The sequence below is a fragment of the Myotis myotis genome, unplaced genomic scaffold (genome assembly GCF_014108235.1).
Source record: "Myotis myotis isolate mMyoMyo1 unplaced genomic scaffold, mMyoMyo1.p scaffold_m19_p_10, whole genome shotgun sequence".
NCBI lineage: Eukaryota > Metazoa > Chordata > Mammalia > Chiroptera > Vespertilionidae > Myotis > Myotis myotis.
The window spans coordinates 67242723-67270321 of NW_023416314.1; the positions used below are offsets into that span (position 1 = coordinate 67242723).

Below are 27599 nucleotides of genomic sequence, written 5' to 3' on the forward strand. Positions count from 1 at the left end.
AATAGTATCTACTCTTGGCATCATGACAGGAGAGTTCTGATTCTTGGATTCCATATAAACAGAAATATTTGACATGGAGTGATCAGGAGAGGACTTCATCAAGTTTATTTTCTTATCTAGATATTTGAGGATGGAGTTGAATTTTAGTTTAAATGTTCTTATTTTGCTTATCTTAAACATTTGGATGGTCAAAGTACCTGGTGTCTGCTTTTTACCACCTAGAATCCTGGTCCTCACAGCTGTTCTTCTAACCCTGCCTAATTAGGGAATAATTGTTTATAATCATCAAGAGACAGGATCTGATTTCGTCAACACTAATGGACAGCTCCAGTCTCTTCCGGAAGCCAGGGCTCTTGCCCAACTCCTGGCTAAGGGCAAGCAGTTACAGGGTGGGAGCCAAGATGTTGTCACATATGGAGCTGGCAGCTCAGGGAGCGCAGTTGGAGAAGTCTGCTGAGGCGATGCGGTAATTCACTGCTGTCCTGCTAAGGGGCTCAAGGCAACTAGCCAGCTGCTGCGCGCCTCGTGACAAGAGCTATTTTTCAGGCCTCCCAGCGAGGCTTTCTTGATTCTCAATAGGCACCATCTGCTGCTTAGGAGAGGGCGCTGAAGTAACTAGAAAGCTCCCATTTGGGATGTGTTCCTCTCACTCAAGAGACAGGATCCAGGCTTCCCAACAAGGTTTTAGTCACCTGTCCACCAGTCTGACTGTGAAAGCCCCATGCGACAGAAAGGTTTCTGGTTTTCCAGGTCTTGGTTGCCCCTTAACGTCCAAAGGCACCAAAGCACTCAGCAAATATCCCTGAATTCGTTCACTGGTGGAAGGGAAGACACCAGCTTTTTGGGATAGCTGTGCTGTACCACCATTTAAGGCAAGAAGTGCAGTTTTGCCTGAGAACAGGGAGCAAGGGTTTAATGGGACAGTAGAGCATCTCCCTCTTTGCACCGGTAAGTATAGGTGGGTGTCTCCATCTGTAATGTCTAGCTCTGTCCTTGAAGGAATGCTTTTGTGGGTAATGGGCTTGTCTTAGAGCTTCTCTACCCAGAATTCTCCTCTTTGGTGTTGCCTCTTGGAATTCACTGTGGTAATATGTTCAGAAAGGTGAGCTTATTGGGCCACAGACATTCCCGAGAGAAGGCCCTCCAGAGCACTGACTTATTGTAATCCCCACTAAGTGACATCTCTCCGACAAGAGATGATCTGTTACGCAATCCCAAGTGAAACCTCTTCTGAAAATGAATTGCTAGTCACTATTAGTCTTGGCACATTTATTCTAAGCAGTTCTTCAGACTCCTGGGTCAGTGCTTTTGTGAACTGTGCTACTTGGACCACCTTCATTAGAATACGTGGAGTCCTTGTTAAAGCACAGGCACCACTTCAGACTTAAAATCAGTAAGAATGGGGCGGGAGGGACCCAGGAATTTGTATTTGTAAAACAAGCTTTCCAGATGATCCTGATAATGCACTTTTGAGTTTGAGAACTGCTGTTCTTAATGACTACTATCTTCATTTTAGGTTTCTGCCCTCAGCCTCTTCAAGGCAGAGACACAGTCTCAGGTTTACTTTTTGCAGTTTTGTGTGTGGTGCTTTGATACCACCTTTGGCTAATTTTGTTGCAGGCACCGTGGCACTTATGTCCCATTTCCTACCAAACTCATAGCTTTTTGGCTGCCCGTGCTTCACCTCCCATCTTTTCTCAGCTGTTGTTGCTTTCCAGAGTTCGGCCTTGAATATCTCTGTGCTGGATTCTTTTCTTCCTCTGTTGAGTCATTTTAATTTTTATCCTGTTTCTAGGCTCTCGTGTCTATTGCTGTTTCCCTTCTCTGCTTACTGAAGTTAGTCTTCCCAATTTGAGTATGATTGGAAAGTCAGGAAGAATAAGACAAGGCACATACTTTCCCCCCCCACCCCTCTGTCCATTCGAAACTCCTGCAGACCAGGTAGGCAGGGTCTTACTTTCTGTTTGACTCACTTACAGTTGAGCCAGGGAGGGCTTTTTGTTCATTTCTGTTTTGTTTTTTAGTTAGGCATTTAGGAATTGCTGAGCTAAAGTTTTGCTAAATTCTCAAAACACTATAAACTGCTTGTGTTCCCTCTCTGCTTTCATTTTCTAATTGGAACAAGGCACAATATAGTAACAGAAAACTGCAATTAATTTTCTGAAATACTGGCAACTTGCACATTATAATAACTTTGATTGTAACCAAGTGAAAACATAATAAAAAAATTAGTGACGAAACCAGAAATAGTCATATACCAAACTGTTCTTCCAGTTTCTGTCAGTATTAAGTGCTATTTTACCCTGGAATGGAGGCAGAGTCAGCACCTAGGCGTGGGGGTGGGGGAGATGCTGAATCCTTTTGAGCTAGAAAACAAGAATAGTTGTAGCTGGTTTGGCTCAGTGGATAGAGCATCTGGCTGTGGACCAAAGGGTCCCACATTCGATTCCCATCAAGGGCATGTAACTCGGTTACAGACTCCTCCCCAGCCCAGGCCCTGGGGCCCTGGATGGGGCACATGCAGGAGACAGCCAGTCGATGTGTTTCTCTCACATCCATATTTCTCTCTGTCTTTCCCTCTCTCTTCCACTCTTTCTAAAAATCAATGGAAAAAAAACATTCTTGGGTGAGGATTAAAAAACAAAACAAAAAAACACAAGAATAAGGTTAGTGCTTTCAACACAGGTTTTAACAGGTGTTATGTACTCTTTCCCCAAGTGCATAGAGTATTCCTCTCACAGGTGGGGGCTGTAGGCATATATAAGTAGTTTAATAAGAACCGAAAAGCACCCTGGTTACACAATCCCTGTAGATCCAAGAGGCACTAGGTTGCTTGGTGCGGATTTGCTTTTTCTCTCTGGTCATCTTATTGACAGAGTGATAAACAGGACACTTCCTTTGACTTGAGTGGGAGTAGAAGCTCTAGGACTCTACTTTCTTAGCTCTACTTTCTCCTTGAAACAGCATTTTGCTCTTGAAGGCAGAACCTCAAACACTGAGAGGTTAATTTGGCTTAAAGCTTTTTCTTTGTGGCTATGCGGTAAAATTGTATTCAAGTGTTGGTCGACTTATCAAATAGATCGTTAGTTTGGAGTGGATGTTAGAAGGCCTTTCCCTCATCCACTCTTTCTTCCTTCCCCTACCCCTATTTAAGAAAAAAAAAGTGTTTATTGATTTTTTTTTTTAAATATATTTTATTGCTTTTTTACAGAGAGGAAGGGAGAGGGATAGAGAGTTAGAAACATCCATGAGAGGGAAACATCGATCAGCTGCCTCCCACACACCCCCCACTAGGGATGTGCCCGCAACCAAGGTACATGCCCTTGACCGGAATCGAACCTGAGACCCCTCAGTCTCCAGGCCGACGCTCCATCCAGTGAGCCAAATGGCTAGGCTAGGGCATGTTTATTGATTTTTAGAAAGAGAGGAAAAGAGGGAGACAGAAACATTGATCAGCTTCCTCCTACACGTCCTCCCCCTCTCTATTTCCCCCCCTTTGGGGATGGAGCCCGCAACCTAGGCATGTGCCCTGACCAGGGATGGAGCCAGTGACCTCGTGGTGCATGAGTCGACACTCAACCACTGAGCAACAGTAGCCAGGCTCTCCACTATTTTTTTCTCTTCTCTCTCTTCCTGTTCACTCCCTTTCCCCCCCACTTCTTGACCCTAAGAGTTCTTCTCTGCAGTAGTGGACTGTTTCATATGCCATCTCTCTGGACAGTTTTAGCTCTAGAGATATGCATTCCTCTCTTCCTCAACAGGCCCTAGGCAGCAGGGAGAAAAAGCAGCTTTGTTACCATTTTTTACACACCTACAACCTACTCACATCTAGCTGGGCTGTAGTCTTCAGTGTGTGTTCCTCTGGGACTACAGAAGCATCACCTGGGAGCTTGATAGAAACGCAGAGTCTCTGCCCCACCTGAGACCTGCTTAATCAGAAGCTCTGGGGGTGGAGTTCAGCCATCTTTGTTTTACCAATTGCTCCAAATAACTGCAGAGAACAAACTGCATGGGTATTCTAGTTAGACCTTGCCTGTCGATTTAGCTGTGTCCTTTTCCGTTTTGTGCTCACCCTGTCTCTGGAACTTCATCTAGTTTACTTCTATGGCTTCTATTAACCAGATCTTTCAGATATTTCCAGGAGGTTGAGAGATTTATGAGGACCTCCTGCCATAAGGATTCCAGGCATTTAGGATCATGCTAGCATCCTAATGTGATGGTTCTTTAAGGACTAATGCTGTGAGACCTCTTTCCAATTCTGATTAAAATTCTTACCTGCCCACACTTGACTTTACTCGGGCTCTTCAAGCTCATGCCTGTTTGCATGTGTGTTTTAGCATACAGAGGTGCTTTGGCCAAAAAGTGAGAAAAAGCAATATCTTTATCTTTCTCCCATGCCCTTCCCCATCTGAAGGAGTATTTCTTGAGTTCTTTTTTCCAATGTTCAACTCACTGTTATCCTTGGATGGGAGATGTCACTATGATACCTATTAAAGGGCATCTTACTAGTAGTGTCACCACAAGAAGTAAACCTGAGACTGTGTCTCTGCTACCTAAGAAACATTAGTTGGCTTTCTTTCTTTTATACCATATCTCAGCCATCTTCACAGAGCCTAGTGATGACTGTTATTAAATGTTCATCAAAATGAACCACAAAAAGAGGCTTGATATCCAAAATGCTCAGATTAGTCAGAACTGTATTATAGCTTAGATTCTGGGTCTGGATGGGTGTCCAGTGCTGTCAGCAGTGATCAGCATTTATGTGACTAACATGTGTCAGCTCTTAGCCTGTCCTAGCTCCATTCTTTAATATGGTTCCCTCTTTGCCCTGAATTTAGCCCTTGATGTAATCCAATCTTCTATACTTCCAAAGATTGTAAATATTTGATTTTTTAAAAAATATTTTATTGATTTTTTACAGAGAGGAAGGGAGAGGGATAGAGAGTTAGAAACATCGATGAGAGAGAAATATCCATCAGCTGCCTCCTGCACACCCCCCATTGGGGATGTGCCCGCAACCAAGGTACATGCCCCTGACCGGAATCGAACCTGGGACCCTTAAGTCCACAGGCCGACGCTCTATCCACTGAGCCAAACCGGCCAGGGCGTAAATATTTTATTTTTAAAAGAGCTCTAGAACTCTAATTCAATCCAGAGTATTCTCAAGAAATCTAAGGGAACCAAGCCTCATAATCTTGACTGGCCTCGGAGTGGCAAAAACCCAAAATGAAGATAAATTTTATTTTTATATCCTGGAAGGGTACTATTTCTTCAAGGAGAGATTAGGATAAAAGAGACAGCTTTGTTGTTACAAGTGATTTACTCCTTCCTAAGATTTTGTCCTCATTAATTTTCTTAAAGCTGCCTGTCAGTTTATTAAAAGCTGCTTCCGCTGCAATTATCTTAAAGTTGACTTCTGAGATGTGGTACAAAGCATCTATCCTCAAAAAGTTCCTTTCTTTAGCACATTGTTGGAAAGGGGGGAGTATGGGATACGTCAGGGATGTCTCTGATGCATTTTGTCAGAGAAGGAAGGGGGCAAGATGAAAATTTTAAAATAATATTAGAGCTGCAACCAAAGTCATTAGCTTAGTCAGATTTTTCCATGACAGATTCCTCCAACTCCAACGATGTCTTTCCTCCATGGTCTCTTAGTAGAATTCAGTCTACACTGCATTTTATTCTTTTCACTCAACAGTTTTAGTGAACCCTGCCATATGCCAAGTACTTTGGCAGGTCTGGGAGTGCAGTGAACAGAACGGACCTGCTCCTGCTCCTGCTCCTCAGGCGCGTGCATGTTAGGGAACTGGCTTCCTCAGTGGTTTCACTGCTGTGTTCCCAGCCTTCCCTGTGCACCGAACACAGGAGGCACTCTCATTTGTCCCAGGAACGTCTGTCATTTTGAAATCTGTGTGCCATGTATTTCTTGTGCATACGTGAGCATACATCCCTACTCACTACCACCATCAGTGTGCCTAGCATGTGACTCAGAAAACAGTGACTGAACAAAAGTATTAATGAGAAATCCTTATGAAAATAGGATGTGCTTTCTCATTTCCACAATTCTGCCCAATACCAGTGAGTTTCTCGGTTCTAGTCCAAGTGAAATGCAGTAAGAGGTTCTCAGTAGATTGGTTCAAAAGTGAAAGGCAAAACATTTTTTATTTTTTCAAGAATTGGTAGGAGAACCTACCTGAAAGTATTTTAATGTATATCTTGCCCTGTAATTGTTCCAAAATATATTGAATGTTGAAATATATTGAAAGACTCTCTTTTTTTTTTAATATATTTTTTATTGATTAAGATATTACATATGTGTCCTTGTCCCCACGTTACCCTCTACCCCCCCACCCCCCCACCCCCCACTCATGCCCTCACCCCCCCGTTGTCCATGTCCATTGATTAGGCCTATATGCTTGCATATAAGTCCTTTGGTTGATCTTTCCCCCTTACTCCCACCCTCCCCTACCTTCCCTCCAAGTCCCGACAGTCCAATCAATGCCTCTCCGTCTCTGGATCAGTCCTTGTTCATCAGTTTATGTTGTTCATTATATTCCACAAATGAGTGAGATCATGTGGTATTTATCCGCTCTCCAGTTCCATCCATGCTGTGGCAAATGGTAAGAGTTCCTTTTTCTTCTTCCTCTTCTTAAAGAATACCTTTCAGCATTTCATATAATGCTGGTTTGGTGGTGATGAACTCCTTTAGCTTTTTCTTATCCGTGAAGCTCTTTATCTGACCTTCTATTCTGAATGATAGCTTTGCTGGATAAAGTAATCTTGGTTGCAGGTTCTTGCTATTCATCACTTTGAATATTTCTTGCCACTCTCTTCTGGCCTGCATGGTTTCTGTTGAGAAATCAGCTGACAGTCGTATGGGTACTCCCTTGTAGGTAACTGACTGTCTTTTCTTGCTGCTTTTAAGATTCTCTCTTTATCTTTTGCTCTTGGCATTTTAATTATGATGTGTCTTGGTGTGGTCCTCTTTGGATTCCTTTTGTTTGGGGTTCTCCGTGCTTCCTGGACTTGTAAGTCCATTTCTTTCACCAGGTAGGGGAAGTTTTCTGTCATTATTTCTTCAAAAAGGTTTTCAATATCTTGCCCTCTCTCTCCTTCTGGTACCCCTATAATTCTGATGTTGGTACGCTTGAAGTTGTCCCAGAGGTTCCTTACACTATCTTCATATTTTTGGAATCTCTTTTCTTTTTTCTTTTTTGGTTGGGTATTTTTTGTTTCTTTGTATTTCAAATCTTTGACTTGATTCTTGGGATCCTCTTGTCTGCTGCTGGATCTCTGTAAATTATTCTTTATTTCAGTCAGTGTATGCTTAATTTCTAGTTGGTCCTTTTTCATGTCCTCCATGGTCTCACTATACTTATTGAGGGATTCATTAAATTTATCGGCGGTTTCCATAAAATTCTTGAAAAACCTTATAAACGTGGCCTTGAACTCTATATCCAATCGTTTGCTTTCCTCCATTTCTGCCATTTGTGACCTGTTTCTTTGTCTCCGCATTTTGGCAGCTTCCCTGTGTTGATAGAGTGGCCCTGCGTGCCAGGTGTCCTGTAGGGCCCAGTAGCTCAGCCTCCCCAGTTACCTGGGGTGGACACTCTTGGTGCACTCTTGGTGCCTTGGTTGTTGCAGGATCACTGGGAGGAATTGACCTCCAGGCCAATTGGCTGTGAGAATCAGCTGTGTCTAAAGTGGGAGAACTTCTGTGCTGAAGACACCCTTCTGGGGCAAGACTTGCTTCAGTGGGGCTTTGGTGCTCACTGAGTCTGCTCCCTGAGTGTGTCCCTTATGGATCTGAGGAGTTGCAATCTAGATGGTCCCCCTCTGACCACTGGGTACAGTGGCTCCTGGATCTAAGGAGGTGCTAATTCAGCCTCTGCCTGAGGCCACACAGCAGGAGCCACGAAGAGGCTCAGCTGTGAAGCAATGCAAGCCGCTGCGGGGCCTTGGGCCTTCTCTTGGAAGTTCCGGGTCTGCCTGGCTCGGCTGCAGTTAGGTACATTCACATGCAAAAGCCTCTGCCGCAGCCTGGGTGGGGCGGGGTCTCAGGGAATCAAAGGGAGGATCAAGGAGCTATGGCTGACTCTCCGCCCGGAGTCGCGGGTCTCAGTGACCCGCTAATTGCTGCAAGCACCTCTAAGGGAAAGCCGCCTTCAAGTTCGCCCGCTGCCGGACAGACCAGCTTCTCCCCGTATGAGTCCTGGGTCCCCAGAGACTTCCCGGAACCGGAGTTCAGAGCAGTCGGGAGCTTGTGATTCAAAAAGACAGCTGCGTCCTCAGGTGCCACCCCCTTTACTCGCTCGTGCACGCGAGCCGGCCGTACCTCTGCACTTGTACCTCTGCACTTCACCTCTGCAGCTCCTCTGGCTCTCAGCGTGCTTTTCTTTCCTTCTAGTTGTAGAATTTACACTCAGCCAGCCTTCCTGTTGTTCTGGATGATGTTTGCTCTGTCCTTTGCGGTAATTTTCAATTGTTGTGTGAGGCGGCAATTTCCCGGTGTTTACCTATGCCGCCATCTTAGTTGAAAGACTCTCTTATCTAAGGTGAATATCTAGAACGGCTACTCATTTGGCCTTTATCTTTGAGATTTGAAAGCCGAGGAAGTTCAAGAACTTGTCCTGTGCTTGGAGATGTGGGCACAGGAACAAGTCATTATTTTCATTCCTAGGAGTTCTGGGAGCAACAAGGGCCTCCGTATTTCTTTAGCACAGAAGTAGGTTCCTCAACTGAAGTAATCTCTGTGGTTTGATCCTGATGCCCAAGGGTGGCTTTTGGCCATCAAGCTAATTGAAAAAGAAAATTCTTGTCCTCTGACTGTCCTTTGGATCTCCTTGAGAGAAACAAATGAATAAGGCAAAGTTTACAGGTCTCAACAGCTCATAGGAGGTTGGCTTGAAATGACAGCACATTGTCAATAGCAGCAGAGGGCCACAGACTCCAAGGAGCGCTTTAGTTTGCACAAGGGTCATCAGGCCGACTTGTTCCTGCTTCAGCTGAACAAAGGAGAGAATTAGGTGACTTAGTATTCTGATTCTCGTTTTAAAATGACCACTCTAAAATCAACATTCAGTGAGTTCTAAACTCCAGTGTAGAATATAAAGAGGGCTTGGAGCCAAGAAAAGAAATTCGAGTTTCTGGAAAACAATCAGATTTTCCTAGAGCAGTGGTTCTCAGCCTTGGCTGCACATTAGAATCACCTGGGAGTCTTCTTTAAATCCTGATTTCTGGGCTTCATCCTCCAGAAACTCTGTTTCTTTGTTATGAGGTGGGGCCACAACATTAGTAACAAACAGAATTTCTGGAGGATGAGGCCCCAGAAATCAGGATTTTAAAAAGATTCCCAGGTGATTCTAATGTGCAGCCAAGGTTGAGAACCACTGTCCTAGAGGATAGAGAAACTCCAATAATTCATGAATCTAAGCAAATCAAAAACTCGAAAAGAAGGAAAAGTGACCATAGCATCCGTCCCCCGGGCTACACTGGGGTGTGTGCATTTCTCAGCCTGTGACAAGATGTGAAGCCATTCATTTCCAAAGGAAAGGCCACCTGTCTCTTAGCACCTGCAATCCATTGATTTTCCCCTCTTCACAGAGTTCATTCTCCTCTGGTAACCCCTCTAGAAGCTTAAAGCTTCCCTTGATTCCCGTCACCGCCCAGAAAGCATTTCTCTCCCACACAGTCCTTCTCTTTCTCTAAGCCCCCTTGGCTCGCGCCTTCTCCCAGGGCCCTTCCAGCCCATTTCCCATTGTCCCCTCCTTCCAGCCAGCTCCGTGGTCTTAGTTAAAACAAGGGAGGTCTGCCGACTACACTCAAACTCTTGCCACATGGCGAGGTTCCAGCTTTACAGATGATGCGATCCCCAAATGTAAACAACATGACCACAAAGTCTTTTCTTTTAGCTTCTTATCTGGGCTGGTCTGAGCAGTGCAGTCGCTGCTTGGACTAATGGTCTGAGCTTTATTGACACGTGGTAGAAGATAAAGTATCTTGGCAAGGGCAGCAATACATTTTTCCTCTAAATTTTAAAAGGATGGAGAGGAAGGTTTCCCACTGAGCTCCTCTGACTGCCTCTCATTCTTTTCCTGTATCTTTGAACAAGAAACAAGACCACTTTAGTTTTGATCTGGGAACTATGAGTTTGAGGGTATGGAGGGGCAGTAGTATATAAGCTGGTCTTGGACCCCAGAAGTGGAAGAATTACCTTCCGCCATACCCATAGAACCATACCGATCTTGGCAACCTGACTCATTCTCTGTTGCCGTGCTGATGGCATTGACTCTAAAAAATTGGTTCTTTCTAACCTATTGATCCCAATGTGCTTCCTAGATGTTAGACAGAAATGAGAATAGCCTGCTTGGGGAGGGGGCTTTGTCAGCGTTTGTCATACACCAGGGAACAGCTGCAGCTGAGACAGGTGAACCCTGGACTCTGCCAGCGATCAGCATCTGGGTTCTGTATCCAGACCCACAAAAGGCCCCCAGGTCCTGAAACTCCTCCTCCAGTGTAATGGAATTTGGTAGTCTAACTTTATGGGGTTTCACTTTTGTCAGAAAAGGGGATTTTTGGCAGGCCACCAGATTTATCCTTAACATCCCCATACGGAGCTTCAGGGCACCTGACCAGTGTTAAGGAAACCTTTACTTGATATATCTGGGCTGCCTTTAAGTGAAGTCCAGAGCTGTTCTTTACACTATCTCAGATCTTTCCTTCTTGTCTGCGCTGACAAACAGCCAGAGTCAGTCCCCACTGAAATTTGAAAGGCGACTCACAGAATACCCAGTCCCTGATTGGAAAGACCGGTGGCCAAAACCATAAAAGGCTAAGTAGCTAGCACTGTCTAATCATCCGGGAACTTGTTGCCCAGATGTTTTCCTGTCCCTCGGGCTGACTAGTGAGGAGTATTTCCCCTCAGTGAGGTGCTTTGAGAGCTGTGAAGGTCTGGCCAGAGAAACGAGTATAAACTACGTCTCTGAGTCGTTTTCAGAATGGGCCAGATCTCATTCCTTTAGTCCTTTAGTGTCAGGCATGTATGAAATAAGTACTGCACCAGATGACCTCCCGGGACCTGTGATCCCTACTCACCCTTCACTCTCATTCCCTCTCCCCACCTCCCGCCCATTACTGTTTGCATTCATCCCATCCCCACATTAGAGCGTGATAAGCAAGCATGTGCTTATCAGGAGTCCTGAAGGCTGCTGATCTTCATGTGGCATTTCTGGCTTCCTGCCACAAAGCAGGATTTAGGCTGATACCCAGATTGAAGGAGGTGGGCCCTTGGGAGCTGACTTTTCAACATTGTTTAAGGGCTGAGGGGTGAGGGTCGGGAGGGGAGGGAGGGAGGAGGACTGCCATAGCCAGAGGACAAATCGGTGCCCATGGCTCCTAGAGCCATGGAGGTTGTGAATGTCTGTGCAATGGGGTCTGGATCCTCCGCTGTTAATTACTTCTCTCCAGTTTCTCTCATCTTGTCTCACCTAAGGTGGGTCATTTGTCTTAGCCTCTCGAGGGTTTGTCCCCAAAGCAAGTTCCTGTATTTAGAAGTAAGTTGATAGTTTGCTTGTGAATCCCTCTCAGCAATAACTATAAAAGGTAAATTTGTGATATGTGAGAGACTTGTTTGCTTCTTTCCTGATCTGGAACATTTCTAGAAAAGAGTTCACTTAGCCCTGCCAGTGTGACTCCTTGGTTGAGCATCAGCCTATGAACCAGGAGGTCACAGTTCGATTCCCAGTCAGGGCATATGCCTGGGTTGCAGGCTCAACCCCTAGTGGGGGACGTGCAGGAGGCAGCCAATCAGTGATTCTCATCGATATTTCTTTTTTCTTTTTTTTTTTCTTTTTTTTGCTGGTTTTTATTTTTTTTTTTTAATTAAATCTTTATTGTTCAGATTATTACATTTGTTCCTCTTTTTTACCCCCCATAACTCCCCTCCTCCCAGTTCCCACCCCACCCTCCGCCCTCACTCCCCACCCACTGTCCTCATCCATAGGTGCACGATTTTTGTCCAGTCTCTTCCCGCATCTCCCACACCCCTTTCCCCCCAAGAATGGTCAGTCCATTCCCTTTCTATGTCCCTGATTCTATTATAATCACCAGTTCATTCTGTTCATCGGATTATTTATTCACTTGATTCTTAGATTCACTTGTTGATAGATGCATATTTGTTGTTCATAATTTATATCTTTACCTTTTTCTTCCTCTTCCTCTTCTTAAAGGATACCTTTCAGCATTTCATATAATCCTGGTTTGGTGGTGATGAACTCCTTTAGCTTTTCCTTATCTGTGAAGCTCTTTATCTGACCTTCTATTCTGAATGATAGCTTTGCTGGATAAAGTAATCTTGGTTGTAGGTTCTTGGTATTCATCACTTTGAATATTTCTTGCCACTCCCCTTCTGGCCTGCAAAGTTTCTGTTGAGAAATCAGCTGACAGTCGTATGGGTATTCCCTTGTAGGTAACTGAGTTTCTTTCTCTTGCTGTTTTTAAGATTCTCTCTTTATCTTTTGCTCTTGGCATTTTAATTATGATGTGTCTTGGTGTGGTCCTCTTTGGATTCCTTTTGTTTGGGGTTCTCCGCGCTTCTTGGACCTGTAAGTCCATTTCTTTCACCAGGTGGGGGAAGTTTTCTGTCATTATTTCTTCAAATAGGTTTTCAATATCTTGCCCTCTCTCTCCTTCTGGCACCCCTATAATTCTGATGTTGGTACGCTTGAAGCTGTCCCAGAGGCTCCTTACACTATCCTCGCATTTTTGGATTCTTTTTTCATTTTGCTTTTCCGGTTGGGTGTTTTTTGCTTCCTCGCATTTTTGCGCTCCTCTGGTCTGCTGTCGGGAGTCTGTATAATATTCGTTATTTCAGTCCGTGTATGCTTAATTTCTAGTTGGTTCCCCAATATAACATCGAGGATCTCATTAGTTTTCTTGTAGATCTCATTAAGTTTATCGGCGGCTTCTAAACAGTTCTTGAGAGACCTTAAAAGTGTGGTTCTGAACTCTATATCTTCCATTGACAATTTTGTCCTGTTTCTTTGTCTCCGCATTTTGTTATGCTTCCTTGGTGCACCCCCTAGTGGTCTTTGTTCGCAGTCTTATAGTTAAACCTTGATTGTTGTAGCTAATACCAGGGAGGGTTTGACCTCCAGGCCAAGTGGCTATGAGAATCAGCTGTGTCAGCAGTGAGAGAACTTCTGTCCTCTAGGGAGGTGCTAAACTAGCCTTTGCCTGAGGCTATCCGGCAAATGCCTCTGTGCAGTGCTTGGGCAGGGTGGGTCGCACAGGATCAACAGGGTGGGCCGGAGAGAGCAGTTATGGTGGCTCTCAGTCCTGTCCCCAGGGGCTCTGCCTCTCTGAGTCCCAGCACCCGCTGCAAACCTCGGAGAGAAAGCTGCACTCGCTCTGACCGAAGCCAGACAGTCCCGCTTCTCCCGTTTGAGTCTGGGTCCCTAAAGACTCTCCTGTATCTGGAGCTCAGAGTCTGCGACTCCCTCCCGGTTGAAAACGCCAACCGCGCCCTCCGCCACCAGCCCGCTCCGCGCACTCCGCACCTCAGAATTTGACTTCAGCACTGCGCCTCCTCTGAGTGTCCGTATGCGTTTCTCTTTCCTCCTAGTTGTAGGACTTCCACTCAGCCAGCGTTCCTGTGGTTCTGGGTGATGTCCGTTCCGTCTTTTAGTTTCACTTTTGAAGTAGTTGTTCAAAGCAGCAAACTCCAGCGTTAACCTATGCCGCCATCTTGGTTCTCCTCTCATCGATATTTCTATCTCTCTCTCCCTCTCCCTTCCTCTCTAATATCAATAAAAATATATTTAAAAAAGAAAAGAGTACACTTATATTTTTTATTTGAGACATGCATCAAAAAACATAGCACAACCTTTAAGCATCTGATTTACTGACCTTATTACCCCCTTCTTGCAAGAGTACTTTCTCTGGCCCTTCTGCCCCATTCCCTGCAATTATAAATCATGATTTTAGGAGACTGTTGTAAGGCCCTTGTATACCAAGGCTCCCCTCATCTAATGCACTGAAATTAATGCTCATTCCTCCTCTACTCTGGGTGTACCCCCACTCACACCATCTGACCTTTGGGAAAAGAAAAAATCAACAGATTGATTTCAGCCACAATTGTCTTATCACAACTGCTTTCCTTTAAGTGTGAATACCAAGTCATATTTAACCTATGACCTCTAGGAGGGACTGAAGCCATCGCTTCTCTTCTGGGAATGCGAAAACCTCTGTGGGAAAGGATGAAGGCACCACGCTCCAGCCCCTGATTTGAAGGAAAAGGATTGATTAGGAGCAAAGGGAAAAGACTGGTTTTGCCATCTCCATGGATAGTCAGCAGTGAAGCTGGTGGAGGGAAGAGGACATGAATTTCTTCAGGGCTTCTGCCAGATGTACATGTGCAAGGAAGAGATTATCTCAAGGCCGAGCAACCATGTTCTAGAGGACTAGTTTAGAGATTCATATACAACACTGGGCTCTTTTTTTAGAAGGTTCCTCAGTTAGACTAGAGATGTAAGAAACCCTGGCCAATTCTGACATTTGGAGTTGAGTTAGGCAGGGCATAGGAGGTTCTTCATGCAGCAGCTGTGGGGTAGTCTCGTGCCTCAAACCAGAGCCAGTTCATCTCCGACAGACACCGGTTCACCCTCAGGACATTGCAGGGCCATTCTGGCAGTGTGCCCGGGCACGTTTGTTCAGCACCGCAGCACCGGGAAATCCTTCATAGCAGGGTTCTCTGTGTGTCGGTATGCTAAGAACACATGCTATTCTAGATTCTGTCCTGGGGAAGGCCTTTCGAATAAATACCCAAGGTGCGTGGTCGAGCAGTACCAAATCCAGGACTTCTTATGACTCGATTTGTGTACATGCGTACATGCAGTGGGCCCTACTCAATTTTTACTTCTTTTTGCTTTTTTAAATCTCCTATCATGCTAATCAGAAAAATAACTTGTATCACCCTGAATTCACTTTTGAGTATTACTTTCTAACTCACACTCTTCATCTGGTCTCTTTTGTCTCTTCCATCAGTCCTTACAGACAGATAAAGGCAGATGAAGTTCATTCCTATTTATTGATTAAAACCTGAGGAGGCTTAAAGGGAGAAACACCATATTGACTAAAATTCCAGTTGCGGATTCTCTACTTCATGTCATTTTCAAAAGCCCTGACAACCTTTTCTTGAAGTCCCAGATGCAGGTCCCTGGTAATAATAACAACACTTACCATTTATAAGATTGCATCATGCCAGGCATTTTCTATACATCTTTTTTTTTTTTTCCAATCTCTCCAATTATTTGAATGTTGGTACTCTTTTTAAACTGAGATCTGGAAAAGTTGTGGTGCAGTGACATCAGGACTCAAACCCAGGTCTTTCAAATTCTGAAATCGACGTCCTTCGTCTTCCACGGCCCTACCCTATCTGACTAACATCGTGTAGACCAATGAACAAAGAGACTGGAGGCTTTCTTTCACCTTCAGCTCAAACCCTAGCCATAGCTGAGCTGCCCCTGGGAAAACAGTAGCTTTGGAAAGATGTAAGCTGTTGAAAGGAGATGCTCTTTCTTTGAGGAATGGAAATAAACTATTTAATGGAGATTTGCATAAGGTAGAAAGAAATCAGGTAACTGTGTGTTCAAGATTCCCCTCTGCCTTACGTTCTACACCTTATTGCACCTTTAAACATTGCTTTTATTTAGATGAATTCATAGTGTTCTCGCCCTAGCCCGTTTTGCTCAGTGGATAGAGCGTCGGACTGCGGACTGAAGGGTCCCAGGTTCGATTCCAGTCAAGGGCACATGCCTGGGTTGCAGGCTCGATCCCCAGTAGGGGGTGTGCAGGAGTTAGCCAATCAGTGATTCTCTCTCGACATTGATGTTTCTATCTCTCCCTCTCCCTTCCTCTCTGAAATAAAAATACATTTTTAAAAAAGAAGAGAAAAAAGAAACTGCATTCTTAAAAAAAAAAAAAAGACTATTCTCCAATGTTATCCTCCCTCCCCATTCCCTTCAATTCCCCATTGCTGTGCGAGACTGTGATTTCCATGGTGATAGGACCGCCAGTTGAGCTTGACTCTCGCTGGTTTATCTGGTCAGAGGACAGTTGGGGGCTGTGCTTCCAGGTGAGCTGAGCTCTGAGTGGGGCTTTCCAGGGAGTTGCCTTAAAGCAGTGATGTGAGCAGTGCTACATGGCTGTAAGGAAAGCACACTAAGCTTCATGCAGAAAAGCCCACGCTTGCCCCTGTTATTTCTTGAAAGAGCCCTAGCCCTCTCCTCCCCTCTGCTACCCCAAGTTCTCAAATTTGTGGTAGGAGTCACCCATTCCCAGCCTAACCATCTCCTTTCCTCCCTGTACTTAGCTTGCTTTAGGCCATAGAAGGGACTTTGTTTCTCCCTGGATTTTGTTATTCTTGATAACAAATTGTTTCTCCTCTCATTCTCTTTTCTTCCCTCTTTCTCCCCCCCTCCCCAGAGAGTTTTCAACGTCCTTTATCCCATGCCTGCTGACCAGCGGAGACATGTCAGCATCAACTCTGCCCGCTGGCTGCCTGAGCCTGGGCTCGGCCTGGCCTATGGCACCAACAAGGGAGACCTGGTGATCTGCCGACCAGAGTGAGTGGTTCGGGGGCTGGTGGGGTGGGTGTGGAGGGGTCATCTGGGCTGGGGGCTGGAATACTCAGCATTCACCTATGGATGTAGCTGGTGAGGGGGGTCTTTTAGAGGAGAAGTTTAAATTCTGCTAGAGCCTGCCTCGTTCTCATTGTCACTCCTTAAAAGGTCCTTTTCACTCAACAGATGGTAGGGTTAGCTCTCCATTTCAGAAATCTTCAAAAGACTGGTTTAGTTATTTTGTCTCTTAAATCTAAAGCAGTATGTTTTGTTTGTTTTCCCTTGTTCTCCAGTTCTCTAGTGATAATAAAAGTTTCTCTGCAGTCAAAAGCATAGATATCAAATATTCTTTTCTAAAACCTTTTTGAAATAGTCAATAGGTAATCTTAGGTATGTGTAAAATGCCTTAGAAATGAACTTAAGAAATAAAATTGGGAATAAGGTGTTGTTAAAGCCCTAATTTTTAATATATTTTTATTGATTTTAGAGGAAGAGAGAAGGAGAGAGAAAGAGAAACATCAGTGATAAAAGAGAATCACTGATTGGCTACCTCCTGCACCCCCACACTGGAGATTGAACCCGAGACCCTTCAGTCCACAGGCTGACGCTCTTTCCACTGAGCCAAACTGGCTAGGGCTAAAGCCCTAATTTGTCAAGCCACTGATCTCTAACCACCTGGCTCTCTCTGTGTCCTGCCTGTTTTCCTTTCTGCTGGAGGCTCTGGCTCATAATAGAAAAGGCAGATTGAAAAGCTCCATTTAAAAATTGAAATGGCCCTGGCCTGTGTTCTCAGTGGTTGGAGCATCATCCCACACACTGAAGGGTCTCAGGTTTGATTCCTGGTCAAGAGCATGTACCTGGGTTGCAGGTTCCATCCCTGGCACTGGTCGGGGCACATGTGGGAGGCAACCAATCAATATGTCTCTCTTACATTGATGTTTCTCTCTCTCTCTGTCCTACCCCCTCCTCCCTCCCTCCCTCCCTTCCTTCCACTCTCTCTAAAAATCATTGGAAAAAATATCCTCGGGTGAGGATTAACAACAAAAATTGAAATGATTATTATCTGGTCTTGGAATGGGGGGGTAGGAGGAGACACCAACCAAAGCATTTCTGTGTTCAGTCCTGATGACTCTCCTTCCCCTTCCTCTGGCTTTTTGGAGGATAGAGGTCTATTTAGGCAGGACCCTGGGAGTCAGCCAGGTCTGTCATCAATTTTCATACCCATCCAGGCGTGGAGTGTGAAGCTCTGTGCTTCAGTGCAGATCAAGCTGACTGCGGTGTGGGCCGCTGCAGGTTCCAGCTGATTAAATGCCACTCCTGCTCCAGGCCGTCCTAAGGCTGCCCTTCACTAAGTATAGAGTCTCCATAGGTGTTCTACGGATCGCAGAGTACATGGGACTGTCTGCTAGGGTCTCTGGGAGTGTCCATGATGTCTTTTGCTAGGGCCCTTGATGATTTTTCCAGGGTCTGTATTTGGGTCAGTTCTTATAGCCTGGTGATTGAGCCTTTAATTGAGCTAGATTGTTGGTCCAGGAGAAAGAAAACTTGGTTCTAAGGGCAGCTCATTCCATTTGGAATTTTCAGGGCCCCTCTGAAGGACAGCTGCTGTCCAGCCAGCATGGCTCAGTGGTTGAGCATTGACCTATGAACCAGGAGGTCACGGTTCAATTCCTGGTCAGGGCACATGCCTGGGTTTCAGACCTCCTCCCTAGTAGGGGGCATGCAGGAAGCAGCCAGTTGATGGTTCTCCTTCTCCCTTCCTCTCTAAAATCAATAAAAATATACTTAAAGAAAAAAGAAAGAGAGAGGCTGCTGTCTGACCCTGACGTGGTCAAGCTGCTCTTGGAGCTGGCAGACTTCTTGGTCTGCAGGCCGTGCTCCCCTCAGGCTCTGTGTCCAGAGAGCCCCTTCCACGAGCTCCTGTGCCTTTCCGGAGCCCAGCCTGCCTGTCAGGACTGTGCCACCATCAGCCTAGGCGCTGGGTCTGTTTGTTTCTGCTCTCACCTTGGCTGCCCATAGTCCCAGGATCTGTCTGCCCCGAAATATTTATTTTTCCCAAAGTACATGAGTCTGATTATCTTATATCTTCCTCCTTTCTTCGGAATTCATAGGCATGTTTTTCAAAACGGCCCAGAATTCTGGACCTTAATTTTACTTTTACAAACACGGTAGTTACAGGCCTTTCTTTCCCTCTTTCTCCAAGACGTCCTTCCTCAGCGTTGTTGTCTTCTCTATGGATCCGCCACTAACCTTCCTCCCAGCCAGACTCCCAGCCCCCACCCCTTGTAGACGTGATCTGCTCTTACAGAGGCAGAATCTCTACCTCCAGTTAGCCGTGGCCCCCGAGGACTTTGATGTCTGAAACCCCAGCCCACGTACTTGGTGTGAGTCATAGACACCTCAGGGAAGCATGAAGCTGGCTTTGGCCTATCTTTCCTCACCATATGTCGTCTTTGGCAGCCAGAGCCTCAGCAGGCCAAAGCCATCTTGGACTGCTTGGGGAGCTCTCTTACCACCAGGAAGTGAAGCCTCTTTTATGAGCAGGGTGGCACCAGCATTTGACACAGGAAACAGCATCCCCTCACAAATGAAGTCATGTTGGACTGAGAGAGCTACCTTAGCCGGCCTATTTCAGTGTTGCTGTTTTTCCTGATTTCTTGGGTCCTGTTGGCATATGCCCCAAACCTTAGGGCTGGACATTAGGGTACATGTATATTAATACGGACGGACTTTGTCCTAAGTCACTCAAAGCTTCTCCAGTTCTAAGTCTGTGTGGTTGGTTTGCTTCAGGCAGGGAATACTGAACAGTATTCAGGTAAGGTTGAGTGAAGGCTCACCCAAGGCCTCCCAAAAGATCAGTGAAGGAATTGGGCTTCCTAACTTTCCAGTCCAGAGCTCTTATCCTGTAGCTGGTTTTTAACCTTTTTACAATAAAAAATTCCTTTAAAATTCTGATAAGCCCTGGCTGGTATGTCTAAATGGTTAGAGTGTTGGCCTATTCTTCTTCGAAGGGTTGCAGGTTCGATCCCCATATCCAGTTGGGGTGTGTGCAGGAGGCAATCAGTTGATGTGTCTCTCTTGCATCATTGTTTCTCTCTCTCTCTCTCTCTCTCTCTCTCTCTCTCTCTCTCTCTCTCGCTCTCCCTTCCCCTCCCCCCCCCCCCCACTCTCTCTGAAAATCAATGGAAAAAATATCCTCAGATAAGGATTAACAAAAAATATTTTTTTTACTGAATAAATAAAATAAAATTCTGATTAAAAGCCATGCACTCTCTTCCACAGAAAAACATACTAAAAGAACACTCATGTAACTTTGTAACTCTCTTAAGACCTCAGGGAAAGAATGCAGCTCTGGATGGGGTTGATGATAAGCATGTCGTGTGAGTGATGCGGAGAGGGCAGTCTCTCTGTGTTGTCACTATGGCTGGTCTCTGGCCTAGAATGAGGAGAACAAATACAAATGAGAATGTAGGAGCTCAGGGCTGTCGTCTCTTTACAAGGTTGCTGCCTCTCCTTGTGTGATGCAGCTCCCTGGCACACCCGTTCCCAAGGGCACAGGATCCAGCCAGCCAGCTGGGCTAAGATTACAGCCCTCCCTCCAAAACAGGTGGTTTCTGCCTTTGTCCCAGGCACAGGCAGCTGCACCTCATTTTGTGCTCTCAAGTATACTCCTGATTTCTCCTTCATTGTCTTAGCCTCAGTGCTCTCTCCAAGCACAGACGGGTCACAAGCTCCTTGGGCATCTCTTGGTACTGACACTCTCCCTGACAGTAGAAAAAGACCTAAGGAAACACTCCATCTCTCTAGGGAAAGAAATTCTTAGGACCAGTGAGGAGACAAATAACTGACCCTTCAGCCCCCATACAAAGCCATTACGGTGGCTGGTAGCCAAGGCAGTGAGGTGCTCCTTTCTCCTTGGCTTTGCTCCCCCACTGCCACTCCTCCAAGCTGCCGCTCTGCCTCTGGCTGACTGCCAGCCCAGCCAACACCCCCACCAATAACCACAGTGGGTGTGAAATACCAGATTGATGTGAGGGGGTGCTTGCTCACTTCCGGCTTCATAGATCAGCCCTACAAATGGGAGAGAGGTGCTTCTGGGAAGACCACTTCTCAGAGTCAACTCAGAAGGCAGAATTCACAGAAAAAAGTAGGCTCGGGCTGTGGGGCATCTGGCCTTTGGCTGGGTGTGGGGCTCCTGACAGGGTCCCAGCTCTGTCCCCTGAGAGGGAGCTACCACTGTAAACAGTGATTACAATCAAGCATCATTGACCACAGAGGGGAACGGCACGCCTCTGAATCAAAAGGGAAGCCACAGCCACTATCTTTCAGGCTGTCTGTCCCACAAGAGCCAGGTGCCAACTCATTCCCACGTCATGGAGACAGCAGGGATGAATGCCGGTCTCCTCAAAACGGTCCTTTTCTCCAAGGAGACAGCCATGCAACCAATAGATGAAAGAAGAGTGTTCTCAAAGGGAATATTCCCTAGAAGTTGGGAAGTTCAGAGCCAGAGTTCTTTGTGGAGCATTGTCACCACTGAGGAGGCCAGGCGGGCTCCTGGCTGTGTTCAGAAGCACAGCTTACAGACACTGCTGAAAGAAGCCGGGTGTTAAGAGGAAGTCCATCTGAAAAGGCTGACCTGACTGGCCTTGCCATTCGTCTCCATCCCTTTGTGTGTTTGCTAAGCCCCCAGGAAGAACCTGGAGCAAATAGTGACTCGTTCATCCTCATTAAGCCCCAGGGAGACGGAGGTGGTTAGGACCATTGGCACTGAAGACTGAGTTTCTGTGGCCAGAGATGTTCCTTCAACTCTGTTCCTTGGTACCTGGAATTTTCAAATCCTTGAAAATATTCAAGATCAGAATATTTGATATTGGGGAACAGATATCAGAATATTCCGTTGTAGTTGAGTTTTTCCGACCACAGAAAGGAGCCATATCAGGATTAGAAATAGACCTGTTGATGGGGACAGAAAGGCTTGGGGTGAGGGGGGAGGGTGCAGCAGTGCATCTGATGCAGTCTATCATCCTGTTCTGTTTCAGTGGCCAGAGTCCCCAGCTCTGAGCCAGATGGGTAGGAAGAGTTTAAGGGGGACCCTTTGACCATCAGCATCACACTGACAGTCCCAACTCCGAGTGGGCCTTCAGTGGTTTCTTTCCTGTGATGGAAAGGAAGGTTCTGGTACATGGTTTGATGTGAACAATTTGTTGTCAGTAACCAGCCCTGGCTGGCAGGAATTACAGAGGAAGGATTGGCAGGGGACCCACATGGTATTGCCACCTGTCAATAAATCCTGACAAGTTTGCAAATCAGAGGCTCCCTGGCAGCTGGCAGTGATGGCTTTGTTTTGGAAGGCCTCTGCTGTTGACTTGTGGCATTTGCCTTTTCCCTAATACAAGATCTGCCCCCCTCACCGTCACTCACCCATGCCCGTGGTTCTCAGACAACCCCACCAAGCAGGTGAGTGTTTGGAAAAGGGAGGAGATGCTCCATTTTAAAGGGGTTCCCAGGCCCTCTGGGGAGTTGTTGGGAGGATTACATAGAGCAGGGGAAGGAAGAGCACTTTTGGCAGGCTGGGGCACTGTCCCTCCAAAATCACTAGTGTGCCCTCAGGTGAACCCTGTCCCCAGAATCTTAGTGATCCTTTAAAGCAGTGGTTCTCCACCTTCTGTCCCTTTAAATACAGTTCTTCATATTGTGACCTAACCATAAAATTATTTTCGTTGCTACTTCATAACTGTAATGTTGCTACTGTTATGAATCGTAATGTAAATATCTTATATGCAGGATGGTCTTAGGTGACCCCTGTGAAAGGGTCGTTTGACCTCCAAAGGGGTCGCGACCCACAGGTTGAGAACCGCTGCTCTAAAGCAAGGGTGGGGAACATCCGGCCCTCGAGCTGTATAAGGCCTGAGAAATCATTTGGTCTGGCCCTGGCAAGGCATTAAGGGTGAGTTAATTAAATATAGCCCCTAATTTTTAAGTTGACAATTCTATGGCCTGTGAATGATACTATAAATATCCAAATGGCCCTTGGCAGAAAAAAGGTTCCCCACCCCTGCTCTAAAGACAGGCTTGGGGGCTCAGTGACAGGCCAGTTTCCTTTCACTGTGGAGCACAGCCTCCAACATACATTCCCTCCTCATCCAAGTCCTGTCACATCCCATATCAGGGACTGTCTAGTCCTCTTGTTTAAGAAGGAAGCATCTACATCACCCTTCACAGTCTCACCTCCTGGCCGACCCTCAGAACCTGCTGCTCCCCTTCACAATCTCACCTCCTGGCTGATCCTCAGAACCTGCTGACTAATTTGTTTCCTCTTCATGGAAGAAGTTCTGTCGTTAGAGGAAGGTGACCTGGGCCCATAGATTAAAAAGCTGGCTTTCATTGGAGATTGTCATCGTCTGCGCAGGCCTCCTTAAGAGAGTACATGGGCTGGATGGCTTAATCAATGACTGTTCCTCCTCGCAGCCTGGAGGCTGAAGCCAGCGTGGCCCATTCTGGTGAGGACCTTTCCTGAGTTGCAGAGGGTCATGTTCTCACTCTATCTTCTCATGGTGAGAAGGCCACAGTCCTGTTGTATTAGGGTCTCACATTTATGACCTTAACTAGAGGCCCGGTGCACAAATTTGTGCACAGGTGGGATCCACCTGGCTGAGGGGAGGGGCCACGGGCGGTTGGCAACTGACCCCACCCCCTTGCTGAACTCCCCTTTGAACTCCCAGTTGAGGGGATAATTTGTATATTAGCCTTTTTAAAAAAAATACATTTTTATTGATTTCAAAAAGGAAGGGTGAGGGAGAGAGAGGTGGAAACATCAATGATAAGAGAATATTCGATTGGCTGCCTCCCGCATGCCCCTCACTGGGGATCGAGCCTGCAACTCAGGCATGTGCCCTTGACCAGAATCGAACCCGGGACCCTTCAGTCCGTAGGCTGACGCTCTATCCACTGAGCAAAACCAGCTAGGGTAGCATATTAGACTTTTATTATATAGGATTACCTCCTGAAGACCCTGTCTCCAGACATAACCACATTGGGGGACCAGCTTCAACATGCAGTTCAGTCCCTAGCACTAGCAGAGCTCTTCATGCACATGGGCATGTCCTGCCCCATCTGGGATCAGAACTGGCTGTTGTGTGTAGCGTAGGATCTCTACAGGGATGCCAGACTTCTAATCAAAGGTACCTCCTTCCCAACTTCTGTCCCTCTGCTTTCACCACCCGCATCACACCTCACTCTCAGCCACAGTGACTGGTCTAGGTCAGTGGTCGGCAAACTGCGGCTCATAAGCCACATGCGGCTCTTTGGCCCCTTGAATGTGGCTCTTCCACAAAATACCGACTTCTGCGCATGGGCCATGAAGTTTCAATCGCACTGTACATGCACGCCGGCACGTGGTATTTTGTGGAAGAGCCACACTAAAGGGGCCAAAGAGCCGCATGTGGCTCGCGAGCCGCAGTTGCCGACCACGGGTCTAGGTAATACCTTCCAGGGAGGAATCAGAAAGCAAAGCAGCCCTAGCTGGTTGCTTAGTGGTTAGAGCATTGGCCTATGGACTGAAGGGTCTGGGGTTCAATTCCAGTCAAGGCTTGTACCTTGGTTGCAGGGTCAATCCCTGGCCCTAGTTGGTGTGCGTGTGGGGGGCAACCAATAGAACCTGCGCGTGGGGCGGGGGGGGCAACCAATAGAAACATCACATTGATGTTTCTCTTTGTCTCTCCCCCTCCCTTCCACTCTCTCTAAGAATTAATGGGGAAAATATCCTTGGGTGAGGATTGACAAAAAGAAAAGAAAGAAAGCAGAGCAAAGCAGTCTTGTGTGCAAGTCAATATAGAAGGATGAGAGGCCACCGCTTCCCTCTGGCAGCTGTGCCACCAGCAGTCCAGCCATCACCACCTGCGTTTCTCTCCTTCCTTCCCCATCGGAAGTTCGTGAGCAGCCTCGTGTCTCCTTCAGCTTGAGGAGCATCTTCCCCATTGCTGTCCAACCTGCCCAGGCCCAGGAGGCAGTAGGTCCAGAATAGAAAGAAATGGGGGCTCTTACAGCTCAGTGGGGGCTTTTGTCTGCTTAGGCTTCTGAGCTCCAGGCAAGTGGAGAATGCCAGGAGCCCTGTGTTCCTTCCTCCCGCCGCATGGCAGTGGGCACCTGCCCTCTGTGTGGGGCCTGTTTCTGAGCACGAAGCAGGACCTGGAGGCAGGACAGTCATGGCACCCTGTCTCTCCAGGGCCTCTCCAGCCTCCCATTTGCCATCTGAGCTCCTTTCTCTGTGTCTGAAGAGCTCTCAGAACCCAGTGCCTGCGTCTGCTGTGGCCATTTTTTTAGCTGTCTCAGCCCCAAGGTGGAGCCAGTCAGGCTTTGTCTGCGGGAAGAAGAGGCTAAAACCAGCTCTGCAGGCGTTTGCCTGAAGTGCTCCACGCTGAGCGCTGAGCGTCCCAGTGGAGTGCCTCTCGGCCCCGCCCAGGGTGAGGAAGGAGGGTTCCTGGGCCACAGTCTACGAAGCTTGGGAATTGTGAGGAGCTCTGGCTAGGCCCTCTCTAACGCCTTCCACCTTCTCCTCTGTCCTTCCCCACCGACTTCCAGGGCCTCGAACTCAGGCATTGAGTACTACTGGGACCAGCTGAACGAGACTGTCTTCACGGTCCACTCCAGCAGCCGGAGCAGTGAGAGGCCCGGGTGAGTGTCTGAAGGAGGAGGGTGCAGCCCCTGCCTCCTGCTTCTGATGGGCTCCCAAGCGATGCCCTCAGCCTGTACCCAGGGCTCTCTGGGTACCACTCAATCAGAGTGGCTCCCCTTTGATCTGCTTCATGCATTGAGCCTTTGCACGCGATTTCATTCAAGAAAATGGTGTTGCCTTAGCTGGTTTGGCTCAGTGGATTGAAGGGTCCCGGGTTCGATTCCAGTTGGGCACATGCCTGGGTTGCAAGCTTGATCCCCAGTAGCGGGTGTGCAGGAGGCAGCTGATCAATGGTTCTCTCTCATCATTGATGTTTCTATCTCTCTCTCCTTCTCCCTTCCTGTCTGAAATCAATAAAAATATATTGATGTCCATGTCTAAGAAAGAACAAAACCTCTGCTCTTAGGGTCTTGGTGTAGAACAAGCTAGGACACCTTCTGGTCCTCTCCCATCTTGTGGTGAGGGGAGAAGCCAGGGCACTGGAGAGGGAGCCTGTCCCTAGGACGCGTGCTCATGTCCTCAGGGAGAATCTGTCAGTGATCTCCCAGGTGACTAGGGCCTCCAGGACCAAGCTGCCCAGAGCTGCAGTCCAGGGTCCATTTAGAGAGTAGAAACCTGGTACTAACCCTCTTATCATTTAACTCACTAATGAAGATGAATATTTTGAGAAAACAAAGGTAAGCACTGTTTCCTAGAGGGCCCAGCTGCAGAAATCGTCCCCAGAAACAGCTAGAAATATGAGTGACCCTCTCAGAAGTCCTGGGCTTCCTCTGCTGCCAGCTAGCCACCCCAAGGCTCAGAGCCTGGAAATGCCCAAGGGGAGAGGGTGCTGGCCTTGGGCCCGGGCCTTTCTCATAGGGCAGCTTTTCAGAAGGCCCTAAAGGGTCCCAGAACAGCTTCATACGAGTCTGGGTACTTTTCCTCCACAGTGGAGATCCAGTGGAAACTCCGGATGTAAACTGGAACCTTGTCAACATATAGAAGGAAGGAAATGCTAAAGAAAGAAAGGTCCTTCTACTGCTCACTGTTTGTCCCATGGATCTCAGTTAGGGGCTTCCTGTATCTAAAAAAGTCTTTTACGTTAGCCATCTCTACCTCATCAGAAAGTCCCCTTTGTTTAAGGGAGTGGCTGAACCAGCTGGGCTTGCAAAATTGGATGGCTCTGTGGCCGCCTTTCCTTGTCTCGGGCATGGACTGATAGGAAGGAGAAGGGACACAGGCAAGTTCACTGGGATGGGAGGTAGCTGTGGGCGGGCAGGGCTGCTGCTTAGCCTGCAGCCCTGGTCAAGCCTGTGCCCGAGGCTTGGCATGGAGCCAGCAGAGCTCTGAGGGGTGCTGTCCCAAGCCCTGCCTGATTTCAGTCCACTTTTCTCTCCCTAGAACCAGCAGAGCCACATGGAGGACAGACAGAGACATGGGTCTGATGAATGCAATTGGGTTGCAGCCCCGGAACCCCACCACCTCAGTGACGTCTCAGGGCACCCAGACTCTGGCCCTTCAGCTGCAGAATGCGGAAACACAGACGGAGAGGGAGATACAGGAGCCAGGGACAGCAGCCTCGGGTCCCGGGGAAGGTGAGAGCCCTGTGATGCTAGTGGGCAAATATGGCAGGGGGCGGGGAGGGGAGTGAGCGGGGACCATCATCAAGGCTCCTGGCTCCTCCACACGGATGGTGACAGGTACTGAGAGAATGCACTCCAGTCAGGATGAGCACCCTTCCCTCTTTGGGGAGTGCCCTCTTGGTGGCATTAACCACCTCCTCAGACAGGAACCTCATCTCCTTCATCTGTCACTGATTCCAGCAAGTGGAGCTGCTCTTCCCGCTTTCCCCCAAGTGCCCTCTCCTCCAAAACTTGGAGGACAGAGGCTGTGCTTAGAGAAAGGGCAGGACGTAGCTGGATGGGAAAGGCTGCGAGAGACCTCTTGCTGTCGGCTTCCAGGGCCTCCCACAGGGAGCCTGTCCCCCTGCAACTGTGCTCCTCTTACACCCGTGGATCACTGCCATTTGGGTGCAGCCCAGCACACCCTCAGCCCCTTCCTGTCACCTATCTCAGGTGCAGCTCAGCCAGCCTCCCTGGCAGTCTGTGCTGGCCTCACACGTCTAAGAACCAATTAGCACTTCCCAGCGGCAGAGCTTGAGCCACTTTGGAGTCTGTTAGCAGCTGTGTTAAACAGCCTGTTCTCACTCAGTCATCTCCTTACCCCCTACCCCGGCCCCTTGCTGGTCCCAGCTCCACACAAGCCAGCCTCGAAGCAGACACACACTCTCTAGGTCTATGTTGAGCCTATGGGAGGAGAAACGTGAT

General features: G+C 47.4%; 1 protein-coding gene across 15 annotated transcripts in view; it reads left to right on the forward strand.

The window, feature by feature from the left end:
• AMBRA1 (autophagy and beclin 1 regulator 1) overlaps nt 1-27599 on the forward strand; it is a 173907-nt gene that overhangs the window by 139129 nt on the left and 7179 nt on the right. For 11 of the 15 annotated variants that reach the window (XM_036326037.1, XM_036326039.1, XM_036326042.1 and 8 more), the window contains 3 exons: nt 16483-16622; nt 25200-25292; nt 26674-26867. In XM_036326037.1, coding sequence (XP_036181930.1) covers nt 16483-16622; nt 25200-25292; nt 26674-26867 — 427 coding nt within the window. Of the gene's footprint in view, nt 1-16482; nt 16623-19820; nt 22380-22946; nt 23120-24363; nt 25082-25199; nt 25293-26673; nt 26868-27599 lie in introns of those variants that run through there. The other 4 variants (XR_004970529.1, XR_004970528.1, XM_036326040.1 and 1 more) reach the window with 4 other exon arrangements.